The following is a 12,496-nucleotide window of genomic DNA, read 5'->3' on the forward strand; positions in this document are numbered from 1 at the left end:
CTCTCCTCTCCTCTCCTCTCCTCTCCTCTCCTCTCCTCTCCTCTCCTCTCCTCTCCTCTCCTCTCCTCTCCTCTCCTCTCCTCTCCTCTCCTCTCCTCTCCTCTCCTCCAGGATCTACAGAAAATTCCAGTACCTCTTAAACCCTCGGCAGGTATACAACCTGGCCAAGAATGGACCCATGCCTGGGTAAGTTCTGCTCTAATCATCTCACATAGACTCCGCAACATCACCTAAAGTGCACAGAACACTCTACAGTCATGATTCAACTATCATTATTATCCCCAAGTTACATGTGGAATCAGAGTGGTGGATGAGCGACTGTTTACAAAGCCCTAATGTATTCCGCTGTTGCCCAGTCATAATATCCAACATCTCATGCAAGAGAGGCCTCTCAATTTGAGCCTCTCACTCAATCAGGATTCATATGCAGACGTGATTGAAAGGTGAGATCAGAGATCACAAGCAGTGAGACAACAACACTGTGCTTGAGTCTAGTATTGGTTACAGTGGGTGGGAATAGCGATATATTGTGAGTGATGCGAGGCATGCTGATGTGTGATCACGCATACCGCTGTAGGCTGCACAGGCATGGGTCTGGGGCTGTTGGACTATCCGTGTCTATGATTAAGAAGATGAGCAGATCATTTCAATGCACAAGGTTCTGCCCCTTTTGTTTTAGACACATCACTTTCGGAGCATTCTAAAATGCAGGAACACATCGCTGCCGTGCTCTAATGTTGCTGGATTTTGATTAGGTTTTGAAAGCAGAATGTAAATGGTTTGCGAAGAGGAAAAGTCCAATATAAACTTTTGTAGATGGTTTAGTTTGTGCTCATAATTACAGTGGCCCAGAGGGGCAAAATAATGGCTTTACTCCATAGATCTATCTTACACGGTCGTAAGATTTGAAATTGACCTTGTCGGCCATGTTGTGTCTTCGCTTTTGATTCTCTGTGTTTGGAGCTTTGTTGGCTGGGAAGGCCATGTTTATTGACGAGGCTCTTAGAGATGTGTTGCACTCAGAAGAAGCCCCTCTCTATCTTTAGCTGGGAACATTCCAGATGACCTTGCCCCGGCTGTAACCTTGTTAATATTTGGTGAAGTGTATGTAATACGGTTGGCATTAACAAGGTGACTGGTCACCGTGGCCACTAGCAGGCTGAGGCAGCCGCACACACTGCTGTCAATTAGCACTAGTGCTAACGCAATTAGCCCAAATTAAGTGTTTGTTTCTTGGTATTTAAATATCCCCAAAGTTGCCTTTCATGTTCGCGGCCGTATGTTTTGCACCTAATACGGTTTGCAGTCCCAGTTGGAGAGTAATTGAGCGAATAATTTATCCGCCATATGAGGCTTGGAGGCTCCCTCATTCAGTTAGGGCTTTGTTATTGTGAAGGAACGGAAGAAGTTGGACTGAACATTGGCCATCTTGATCCGATTAGCCTCTGAACAGACTAGCTGGCTGAAGGAATAATTGTCAATGTGATCTGTGTTATTTTGTGAGATTCTAGCGGCCTTTGCAGAGCCGCTCCAGTGCAGCAGAGTTACAATATAGATGTGAGATAAAATAGGGATAAGTATGGAGATAAAACACTTACAGTACCTTTGAATAAGGTAGCCTTGAGTTCAATTTACTATTGGACATAATAGTACATTCTTTCAGGGCAGAATGTCTAAAGGTTTGAATGACTTTATAGTAGATAAAGAAAATATGTTTCTCTCTGAAAGGGGATTATTTCATGCATTACGTGACTGGTATTGTGTATATGATTTTTTTGGTTGTGTTCAAGGTTGAATTTCTTCCGAGAGGTCCCAGATTTCAGAGTGTTAGCTTGTGGTGGGGATGGGACAGTCGGTTGGATTCTGGATTTCATAGGTGAGTGTGCACTTCCACTGCCACACCAGTGCTACACTGGTGAACAGACTGGTGAACACATCCTGGTATATACTAGTTAGTATACTAGTGGGATGAATGGAACTAGGCCTAAGTATGAATTTGGTCCTCACAATTTCATAATAAAAATTGTATTTACATTCTAAATATAACTTTTGCATTATAACAGTTTTCCCCTTTCCTTAACATTTCATTGTGCTCTCTTCATAACCTTGTGCTGTACAGTGAAATCTTTTGTGTGTTTTGATTATTATAATGTTGTATTACTTTGGTGAAATAAACAGTGCTCTCGTTATTTTGCAAGAAATCATCAAATATACTTTTATGATTTGTATATAAATATTTTCATTACGTCCAAGCCTGCGTATTCAAGGGAGGTAAAATAGGGTGATTATGTGAGTTGAAAATCGGCATATTAGTCGTCGTTTGAGAAACAGCCTGAAGTCAATTTGTTCTTCAAGACATATTCCTGGTTCTGCCTTTAAAAATTGCCTCAATTTTTTATCAATCAAAACAAAGAGAAGTAATAACGGACAGAATGAATGGTACAGTACTCCTGAAATAGCCTGTGAGACTGGACATTCACGTCGAGTCAAGGTCTATCTGTTGTTGCACAGATTTTAGATTTGAATGATGGTCAGATAACCGTGCTGCACTGACTGAGATGTCTTTTTTTACTCAGAGACCTGGGCAAATCAAAGTTAAATCACATTTTAAAAAAGACAGTATATTAAAGTGGATTCGTGTTCAGTTTTGTTGTTGTGGTCAAAATGTGGGGGTGTGGTCCTCTGTAGCTCAGTTGGTAGAACATGGAGCTTGCAACGCCACGATAGTAGGTTTGATTCCCAGGACCACCTGTACGTAAAATGCTTTATTTAACTAGGCAAGTCAGTTAAGAACAAATTCTTATTTACAATGACGGCCTACCCTGGCCAAACCCGGACGACGCTGGCCCAATTGTGCGCCGCCCTATTTGGACTCCCAATCACGGCCGGTTGTGATACAGCCTGGAATCGAACCAGGGTCTGTAGTGAGACTCTAGCACTGAGATGTGGTGCCTTAGACTGCTGCGCCACTCGGGAGCCCTGCATGACTGTAAGTTGCTCTGGATAAAAGTGTCTGCTAAATGGCATAGTAGTAATAATAAAGTATGATGTTTTTGTTGTACCTCTTGTGTAGATAAGGCCAACCTGGACAGGAACCCCCCTGTGTGTGTACTTCCCCTTGGAACAGGAAATGACCTGGCAAGGTGTCTGCGATGGGGAGGAGGTATGTTTAATAGCAATTTAATGACCCAAAGTGTGCGATTTCTTTTTAATGAATTATATTATTCCTCTTAAATGAAGGAAACATAAATGTGTGGCCTCTATTTTTTGTCCAATTACATGATTCATGATATTGAATTTAGATTTGACTATATTTTATTTTGCCTATGTTTTCATGTAGGAATAAATCAGTATAAATAAATAGTTAGAATAGCTAAAATTCCAGAGAATAATGTTATATTAAAATACTTATGGCCAATACTATAATGTGTTTTAGCTTATGTTCTGGGGTATTATCTACAACTTAAGCTATCCTATGTTGTTTGTGTATTAGGTTATGAGGGAGAGAGCATTCTGAACATCCTGAGGGACATAGAGAACAGCTCTGAGGTGATGTTGGACCGCTGGAAGATTGACGTCACACCCACGGACAAAGAAGAGAGGGGAGACCCTGTGCCTTACAGCATCGTCAACAACTATTTCTCTATTGGGGTGGTGAGTTACCTACACTAATATACAGAGCATTTGTCACATTAAAGGCATAGTTTAGCGGTTTGAAAAATGTGTTTCCTAATACTAGCAAATCTTGGCTGTGGCTGTTTTAACAAAATGAAAGTGTGGATTGCAGTCGCTCCATGTCCATAGACGGCTTTCAAGATAAGTAAACACATGTCTAAATATCTAAAACATATCCCTTTAAGCAAGAACAGTGGGTCAACAAACTGGACTAGTCAATAGGAGAGGGCCATGCTTGATCTAAGGCTCTCACCTAAAACAACAAGACTGACAACTTCATGCTTATCGTGGATCATCCATTTCAATCGAATAATCTATATAAAGTCCTCAATTGGATAACACTGTATACCGAATTTAAAGCAGCAACGTAATCATATGTTCTTCTGAGTAATCTTACTCATTTTGATCAAATGCTAGTTAATAAGCCTTTATTGAGATGTGCTTAAGCTTAAACCACCTCTGATTGAAGAATATGTAGTATTTTGTGCATCTGCGTGGTGTTACGCACCTTTAAACTCATCTACAGCAGAGTCAGGCCCATCTCTGTCCATCTTCAACATAATGACACTGATTACACCCTGCTCATGTGGGTCATTACTGATAAATGTCAGGGGAAATATGGTAATTGACATTTGCAGGTTGGGAGACGCTGGCATCTTGGTGTTGTGACATTCGAACATGACGGGGAAATGAGTGATGCATGTCCTTACAAATGTTAGTCAAATAAATGCCTTGGCTTTGTCCCGTATTGACGAAGGTAGGTCCACTTAACAGACGAAGGGGCTGTAAGCGTTGGAATCATTTCTCTCATAATTCCTCAATATTCGTCATGGCTTGAGGCAAAACATGTTTTCGGAATGTATGTACAGATATTGCAATACCCTTCTACCAAACAACAGTAGTAGCCTTAGCAGAAGTATTACTTTAAGCCATTGCAACCAATCGACTTCATTGTTATAACACTATTTTCATGGCCTTCTAACAGTGGGATTAATATCTAACGAACGTGTTGACAAATTAGGTTGTTTGCCCAGGATTAGGAAGATTCTGAGCTCTCGATGGAATTGAGTGTGATATATTTTGTGTCACATTTCACATCAAATTTTGCTTTCCGTTGGAAGAAAAACACTGAATACAATAAAGATTACAAAACAAGTCAAGCTAATAATTACCTCAGAGATTATGCAGATGAAGAAAGATTGTTTCTGTAATGACATTTCTGTAGAGTCAAACTCTGAGGATCCGTCGTAACCAAAAGGTTTCACTATGTCGAGCCACAGATAAGTGTAATCATAAGCATCTTATTCTTGGATTTCAAACATTTTATGTACAGCGTGCACATTTTTTTCATCTTAAAAATTCTAAGCATTGCATCACAGTTTGGCATTTATTGTCATTATTGCATTGGAGGCAGCTCTGCAGAATGGTTACTGGCTGGCACAGCCACAAAGTCATAAAATCTGATTTTAAACCTAACCTTAAATTAAGACCAAAAATATAATTTATGTTGGCCTGAATTTTTACAATATAGCCAATTTTGACTTTGCAGCTGGCCCATCTAGTGGAAATTGCTAATTTCTGCCTCCAGGGCAAGATTCATGACAATAAGCATCAACCTGCCATTGCATCAGGCATTGAAGGTGGCTAGGGCATTGCACAAACCGAAAGGCGTCTGTTTGAACTTGTACAAGCCCAGGGGTTGGTGAATGAATGGGTAAAAGTGTTGGATGGGGAGAGTATATTTCAAAACGTACCATTCCTGTCAAACTTCACAAAGTACTAGGATCACCTACAACTTCCTCTTCCATTTTTACAAGATTTACACCAAACTCAAGTCATAAAATCTTCCCAATAGACCATCATCCGACCACATCGTCAACTATTTTAGCACACCTCCTGTTCCTATCCTTCCAATCTAGCCATTCCGTCCAGTTGAATGGAATTAATGGCGTCATCCCTTTATGAGGACGTTAAAGTGACGTGAAGTGTAATGATCTCAATCAGGGCTTAGTGTGCTGAGGGACAGACCTAATCACAGAGGAGGTCCTAAGATGATGCAGTCAGTTCGTCTAATGACCCAGGCTCGCATGTCAAAGTCATTACTCTCCCCGTGAAGGAGAGTCATCAGCTGCCTGAGCACCACTCATAATTGGACTAAACTTTGAGCTATGAGGGCATATTACATTACACACGTACTGTATTAATTTGGGTGCCAGAGTTTTACAATGGTAATTATTTGAAGGCGGCCCCAAGATGAGTGAGAGGGAGCGTGAGAGAGAGACTTCATTGTCCTACTGCTGTTTGGGGATTGAGGTTGAAGATGTTTGTATCATCAGTTCAGATGATCTGCTGTTAATGTCCTCTTAATGTACATATGAACTTGCTCTACATTACATTGGCCCTAAGTGACAAAGTAGCTTTAGTGGAATGTAGTTGCAGTAGCAGTCCATCTAGTTACAGTTCGAGACTGACGGGAACTTCTACAGGAAGTATAGGAACTTCTACAGGCGCACCATTGAGAGCACTCTGTCGGGCTGTATCACCGCCTGGAACTGCACCGTCCGGGACTGCAGGGCTTTCCAGAGGGTGCTGGCATCTATAGCACCTGGTGTCACAGGAAGGCCAAGAAGATCATCGAGGACCTCAGCCACCCGAGCCTCGGCCTGTTCACCCCGCCACCATCTAGAAGGTGGAGACAGTACAAGTGCATCAAAGCTGGGACAGAGAAACAGCTTCTATCTCCAGGCCATCAGACTGTTAAATAGTCACTACTAGCTGGCCTCTGCCCAGTACCCTGTCTTGAACTTTAGTCACTGTTACTAGCCGGCTAACACGCGGTACTCAAGACTGCTGCCCTATGTACATAGTCAGTGAAAACTGGACACTTTAATAATGTTTACATACTGTTTTATCTACTTCTTATGTATATACTGTATTCTAGTCAAGGCTCATCCTATATAACTACTACTGTGCACACATTTTCCATTCATATACTGTCTAAAATGTCTGTACACACCAATGTCTATACACACCGGACTCTAACATTGCTCGTTCTTAATTCCTTTATTTGTATTTTTTGTATTAGCGTGTATTGTTTTGCACTGCTGGAGCTAGGAACATAAGTGTTTCGCTACACCAGCGTTAACATCTGCAAAATATGTGTACGCGACCAATAAAATTTGCTTTGATTTGATTTAACATACTGTATACAGGGTTATAGTGTACCTTCTTCAATTTGGAGGTTACTTGAAGTGGATCCTCCCTGCTTTCTGAGCTACAGTATATTTTCAAACAACTCCTCCTTCCTTTCGCTCTCTCGTTTTCAGTTATTGTCGTGTTTGTAAGAAAATCAAGTTACAATCTTTCAGATATATCCATCATCTCACCTTTTCGGGCTCATGTTGAAGATAAATAGAGTCTGCGGGGATCTTGGAAATTCTTTGGTCTTTATTTAACAGCGTCTTGAAAAGACATCAAGAAAACGTCATTGATTTTTTGGGTTTCTCCTACATCTTGTACTGAGAGCTAGCAGGGGGTCCTCCCTGTGGCTGGCGTTTCAATAGAGCCACTCAACATGGAGCAGGTCAAAACAGATTGCTCAAGTGGGGGGATAGGAACAAACCCGAAAAGTTTCCTGAAGTTTTCCCCCCTTTTTGTGGTTGAAGACTATTCGTCAGTTGTTGTTTTTACTTGGCAATCATCGTGACTCACAAAGACCATGGTAAATTCTAGTGAGGTTTCATCTTCAAATGGCCCAGGGGTAGTATACTTTTTGGTAGCATTTCATAGAACACACAGATTTTTCAACAAACAGGCACAGATTTACTTTCCTTAGATTCTCTTGATTAATAGAGTAGCTGTCAATCTCACAGTCTGTCATTCTCATCACACATGCCTGCACACAAACACACACACACACACACACTCACACTCAACAATGCCAGTGAGTCTACCAATGTGGTGCACTTCTAGCCCCGGGTCAGAGAAAGAGAGAGAGAGAGCGAGAAAGAGAGAGCGAGAGAGAGTAAGAGAGAGAGAGAACAAGTTGGTTGCCAGGGGAGCCGGCAGCATCCTGTACGTTGGGAGCTGTGATTACTAGCAATGTGTGTTTAATTAATTAGCCTGTGTGGAAAGACGGCGTGCTGTTCGTCAAGCTCTCTGTCAATACCCTCATCCCTGGCTCAAACCTCAACCACCGCCCGCCTTCCAGTTGGCCAGGAATTCAAAAACACCCTGGTTCTGTTTAGGCATATCAATATGCATCGGGCATATGTGTCGTTTTTTGGGTGCAATAGAAAGTTGGCTGAGATGCTTATCAGCAGAGGGGAAGAACTTGACTTTAATTGGTGTTAAAAAGCCATCGTATTGATTTTAGTACCAACATCTTGCCTGTATTTTGCGATCTTTATATCTCATCAATTCATTAATTGAAATAACAATATCCCACAGAAATCTAAACTATTTCAGTTGTGTAGCTTATTTCAAAATGAAAATATTTATATAGGTTTATACCCCTAATATACAGTACCAGTCAAAAGTTTGGACACACCTACTCATTCCAGGGTTTTTCTTTATTTTTACTATTTTCTACATTGTAGAATAATAGTGAAGACATCAAAACTATGAAATAACACATATGGAATCATGTAGCAACCAAATAAGTGAAAGAAATGGAATGAGTAGGTGTGTCCATTGGTGTCCATTGGCTAATAGGCCTTTTCCACTGTATAAATGAGTATCTAAGTAAAAGTCATTGCTGAATCCATGTTATTTTTTCTCCCTTATTTAGGATGCTTCCATTGCACATCGGTTCCACATAATGAGGGAGAGACACCCTGAACGCTTTAACAGCAGGTATGTGTTGTTGGGTTTTAACCAACACTTCACCAACACCGCATGTTAACTCCTCCCCCCCTGTTGACTGTCAGCACCTGTGAAGCTGCCACTTCTAACTGGTATATGGTTAGCACTGGTATTTCCTCCCTCTCTCTCTCCTCATACTTTAGCCCATATCTTACTGAATTTATTTTGTTTACAACAAATATATGTATGAGTCAAGAGGATTTTGCATTGGTACAAGGGGGACTTTTAGATTGTTTGATTGGTCAATGTATACAGTGGGTTCTGTCAAAGTATATAGTTCAGGGCCTCCCGGGTGGCGCTGTGGTCTAAGGCTGTGCCACCAGAGACTCTGGGTTCGAGCCCAGGTTCTGTCGCAGCCGGCCGCGACCGAGAGGTCCGTGGGGCGACACACAATTGGCCTAGCGTCGTCCGGGTTAAGGAGGGTTTGGCCGGTAGGGTTATCCTTGTCTCATCACGCACTAGCGACTCCTGTGGCGGGCCGGGCGCAGTGCACGCTGACCAGGTCGCTAGGCGTACGGTGTTTCCTCCGACACATTGGTGCGGCTGGCTTCCGGGTTGGATGCACGCTGTGTTAAGAAGCAGTGTGGTTTGGTTGGGTTGTGTTTCGGAGGACACGTGGCTCTCAACCTTTATCTCTCCCAAGCCCGTACGGGAATTGTAGCGACGAGACAAGACAGTAACTACTAACAATTGGATACCATGAAATTGGGGAGAGAAAGTATAATAATAATAAAAAGTATATAGTTCAAACATGGTTGGTTCTGAAGTTGATCATTCGTTTAGCAATATGGGAAAAAAGTGGCATTCAAAACCTCTGGTAGTGTGACATCTATGAACAGAAATACTCACCAAGTCAGAAAGCTCTAAAATCATGGCCGGAACCCTCATTGCAATAGACTCTTCTTCTTCTTTTTTCAGTAGTCACTTGATACAGTAAATGGACTTGCCTCATATTTAGCATCTGTGATTACCTTAAATAGACGTGTTCACCTTTGGAGATGAACAAATGTGGCATCTATGTTCCCATCAATATTTAACACGACCAATACGTCTCCACTAGCAGTAGGGAGTAATGGCGTGGGTAATTGAATTTGCTTGGGTAGTTTGACATCATGCGTCTGCCGGAGTGATGACACACAGTCTCCTAATAATCCCATTTGTACTCATTTATCATGTTTACTCTGACTTTAGTTCAACATTCAGCAAACTATTATCCACAGGTTCGTTTAGGCTACGTGATCTGTAAGGGTTGCTGCAGTGCAAAGATATATATGGGAGAGAACTCAAATTTTCCTTACATTGCAGTTGGTGTTTTTTCTCTCCAGTATGTGTGTTTTAGGCATATTCCAATGCTACTGTTGCCATACATTGAAGGTACAGGTTTAGCCACACTGTATATTTTTGAATCATTGGGTTACATCTCAATTCACAAACTGTTCAGTAACACGATATGGCTGTACATATTAATACACAGGACAAAAAAAAATGTATACAAAGACATCAAAGATATTGTTTTATACCATTTTAAGCCCATGTGAAAAATGATTGAGATATTTAAAGAAAATTGTACCATCTGTTATTTGAATTCAATGAATAATTTACAGGAGGGAATGGGTTTAGGATCTCTCTATTACACACTATCCTTGCCAATTGAATAATGCATGATTATAGTTTTTCAAGGTAGCGTATATTTTGTTGGATTTGTCCAAGGGGCTCATGTCCATTGCAAGTAGAATGCAACTTATCATGGAGCCATTTCCTTCCGAGTGTATGAACCGTGTTCAATGGCGGGTGTAAGGCAGAGAACACTGTCTGTACGGGATAGAACATTTAGGCCTGTGTAAAGCCAACACCAAGACACATTAAAAGTTTACAGCAGTCCCGACTCAAAAACACAGCCTGACACACATTCCCACATGTCACAGTTGAACTGCACATAAATGTAGGACTCTTCCAAATCAGATATATTCACCATCTCTCAGTTACTGTATTAGAGTCTTTCAGCAGCCGTCAGGCCTGGCACCGGAGGCCACTAAGGTACAATGAGTGGAAGAAGCATTCCCCACTCACTTCCTCCCTTCTTCCCCCATCGAAATCACAACCGACTCTGCACTACTTTCTTCATTTCTTTCTCTCAGTCTTTCTCTCTTTCTTCAGAGCATGTCATTTACATTTGTCGTCAGGTTGACCTTAAAGAAGACATACATATTTGATCAGGTTTAATTAGCAACAAAATAATGGCATATTGTTTTTTAAATTATGGAATGAGGGGATTTGGTTGATGAATGTAATGAATGCTGTGGCCGGGCCGGGGGTGACTCCCTCTCTGTTTTGGCACCTCTGGGTGATTATGAGGGAGAATGTGTGAAGATTTGACACGTCGGCAGATAGATTCATTTACTGACTGCAGCCTGACCAAGAGGTGATAATGAGGTCGAGGATTAAAAGTAAGACAATCAGTCGACCCGTGACGACGCCACACACTACCTCCCTCTGCCTAGTTAAAACATACTGCTCCTTTTTCTCTCTCTTGTTACTGATCCCCCATGTAATTACACACTAATCTCTGCCTCAGAAAGAGAGAGAGAAACTAAGGGAGGGGGGGGGGGGGGGAGAGATGGAAAGAAAGAAAAATACATGATTATAGCGAGATAAATTTTGTCGTCGTCTTTGCCTTTGTACCCTCAAAAGCAGTTATACTTTCAGCCATTTTCAATAATCTGTTAGCAACAGTTCAATGGCCACCGACACGGGTCTGTGTTCTAAGCCTGAGGTATTGTATATGATGTATGGCAGTCTATTACTATTACTACTACTGTCTTTAAGCACGGGTTCTATTACCACTCTCCCTCGTGTAGCCTGTGGCTGTTCTGTTGAACCACTCCGGCGTTAACCTTTCCTGGAGGCACAGGGAAGCCCAGGCATGGAGCGCTCTTTAGCATAATGAGTGTGTTCATCAAAGCCTGTCGTGTGCGCAGGGCCCACTGGATCCACTCGCACACTGCCACACACACTCCCAAACTGCTTCCCCGCAGTGCCCCTGTGGACCCGGTTAAGGGCCGCCCTCGGACCTCATTTGAGGATGAAATCGTTTGTCTGACCAGGATGTCATCTATAATTAATGGCCACTTGTGAGTGTAATTTAGAGAGATCTCACCTGTGGCCCTGTCCCCAGCCCAGCGTGAATGTACACACAGTCACACACATGCGCATACGCAGGCAAGTGAGCGCATACATATACTGTACACACAAAGATAAACAAACGCACACACTCACTAATGCATGGACATACACACACACACAGCCGTATCCTATATAAACATAGTTTCACACTTGTCTGGACCTCAGAAGTGAGCCACCAGTCTTCTTCAGTAAATTCCATAAACTCTAATTCAAACTGGTTGGTATGTAATATTTCATATGATACTTCTAAACAGGCTTAGAAAGAAAAGGTGTAGAACCCTTTTGGGTTCCAGATATCACCTTTTGGGGTTCCATGTCGAACTGTTTCCACAGAGGGTGATACATGGAACCAAAAAGGATTCTACCTAGAACCATAAAGGGTTCTCCAATAGGGACATCCGTAGAACCCTTTTGTTCTAAGATTGTAGATGAAAGCCCTATAGTAGTCTCAATGCCCTCTGATTTCTCACATTGTAGCAGCAGCTCTTACTGTCCAAGACCCCAACCACATATTGACTCCCCATCACTCCTACAAAAGTCTCCTAGTCCCTGTTGTGTCCCCCATCCTCTGTCGAGCCCCCATAGCCCCTGCAGAGCCACCAGCTGGCTACACGGTTCCCTTCTCACACCTTCCCACCAGCAGTATGTTCACGTCTAGGGTGAGAGATAACAGACAGAAAATAATGTACATTAAATAAACAGATAGTTTTTAGATTTTATGTGTCTGATTATTGTAGTCCCTATATTATAACAATTGATAGGACCATATCCCTTA

At 42.0% G+C, this 12,496-nt stretch overlaps 1 protein-coding gene across 1 annotated transcript in view; it reads left to right on the forward strand.

Annotated features, from left to right (window-relative positions):
• Positions 1 to 12,496, forward strand: part of LOC120031163 (diacylglycerol kinase beta-like) — a 57,120-nt gene that overhangs the window by 21,019 nt on the left and 23,605 nt on the right. Inside the window, exons 14-18 of the mRNA XM_038976768.1 lie at positions 112 to 186; positions 1,791 to 1,876; positions 3,074 to 3,163; positions 3,494 to 3,654; positions 8,465 to 8,529. Coding sequence (XP_038832696.1) covers positions 112 to 186; positions 1,791 to 1,876; positions 3,074 to 3,163; positions 3,494 to 3,654; positions 8,465 to 8,529 — 477 coding nt within the window. The remainder of the gene's footprint in view (positions 1 to 111; positions 187 to 1,790; positions 1,877 to 3,073; positions 3,164 to 3,493; positions 3,655 to 8,464; positions 8,530 to 12,496) is intronic.

Source organism: Salvelinus namaycush, chromosome 37 (genome assembly GCF_016432855.1).
Source record: "Salvelinus namaycush isolate Seneca chromosome 37, SaNama_1.0, whole genome shotgun sequence".
Lineage (NCBI taxonomy): Eukaryota > Metazoa > Chordata > Actinopteri > Salmoniformes > Salmonidae > Salvelinus > Salvelinus namaycush.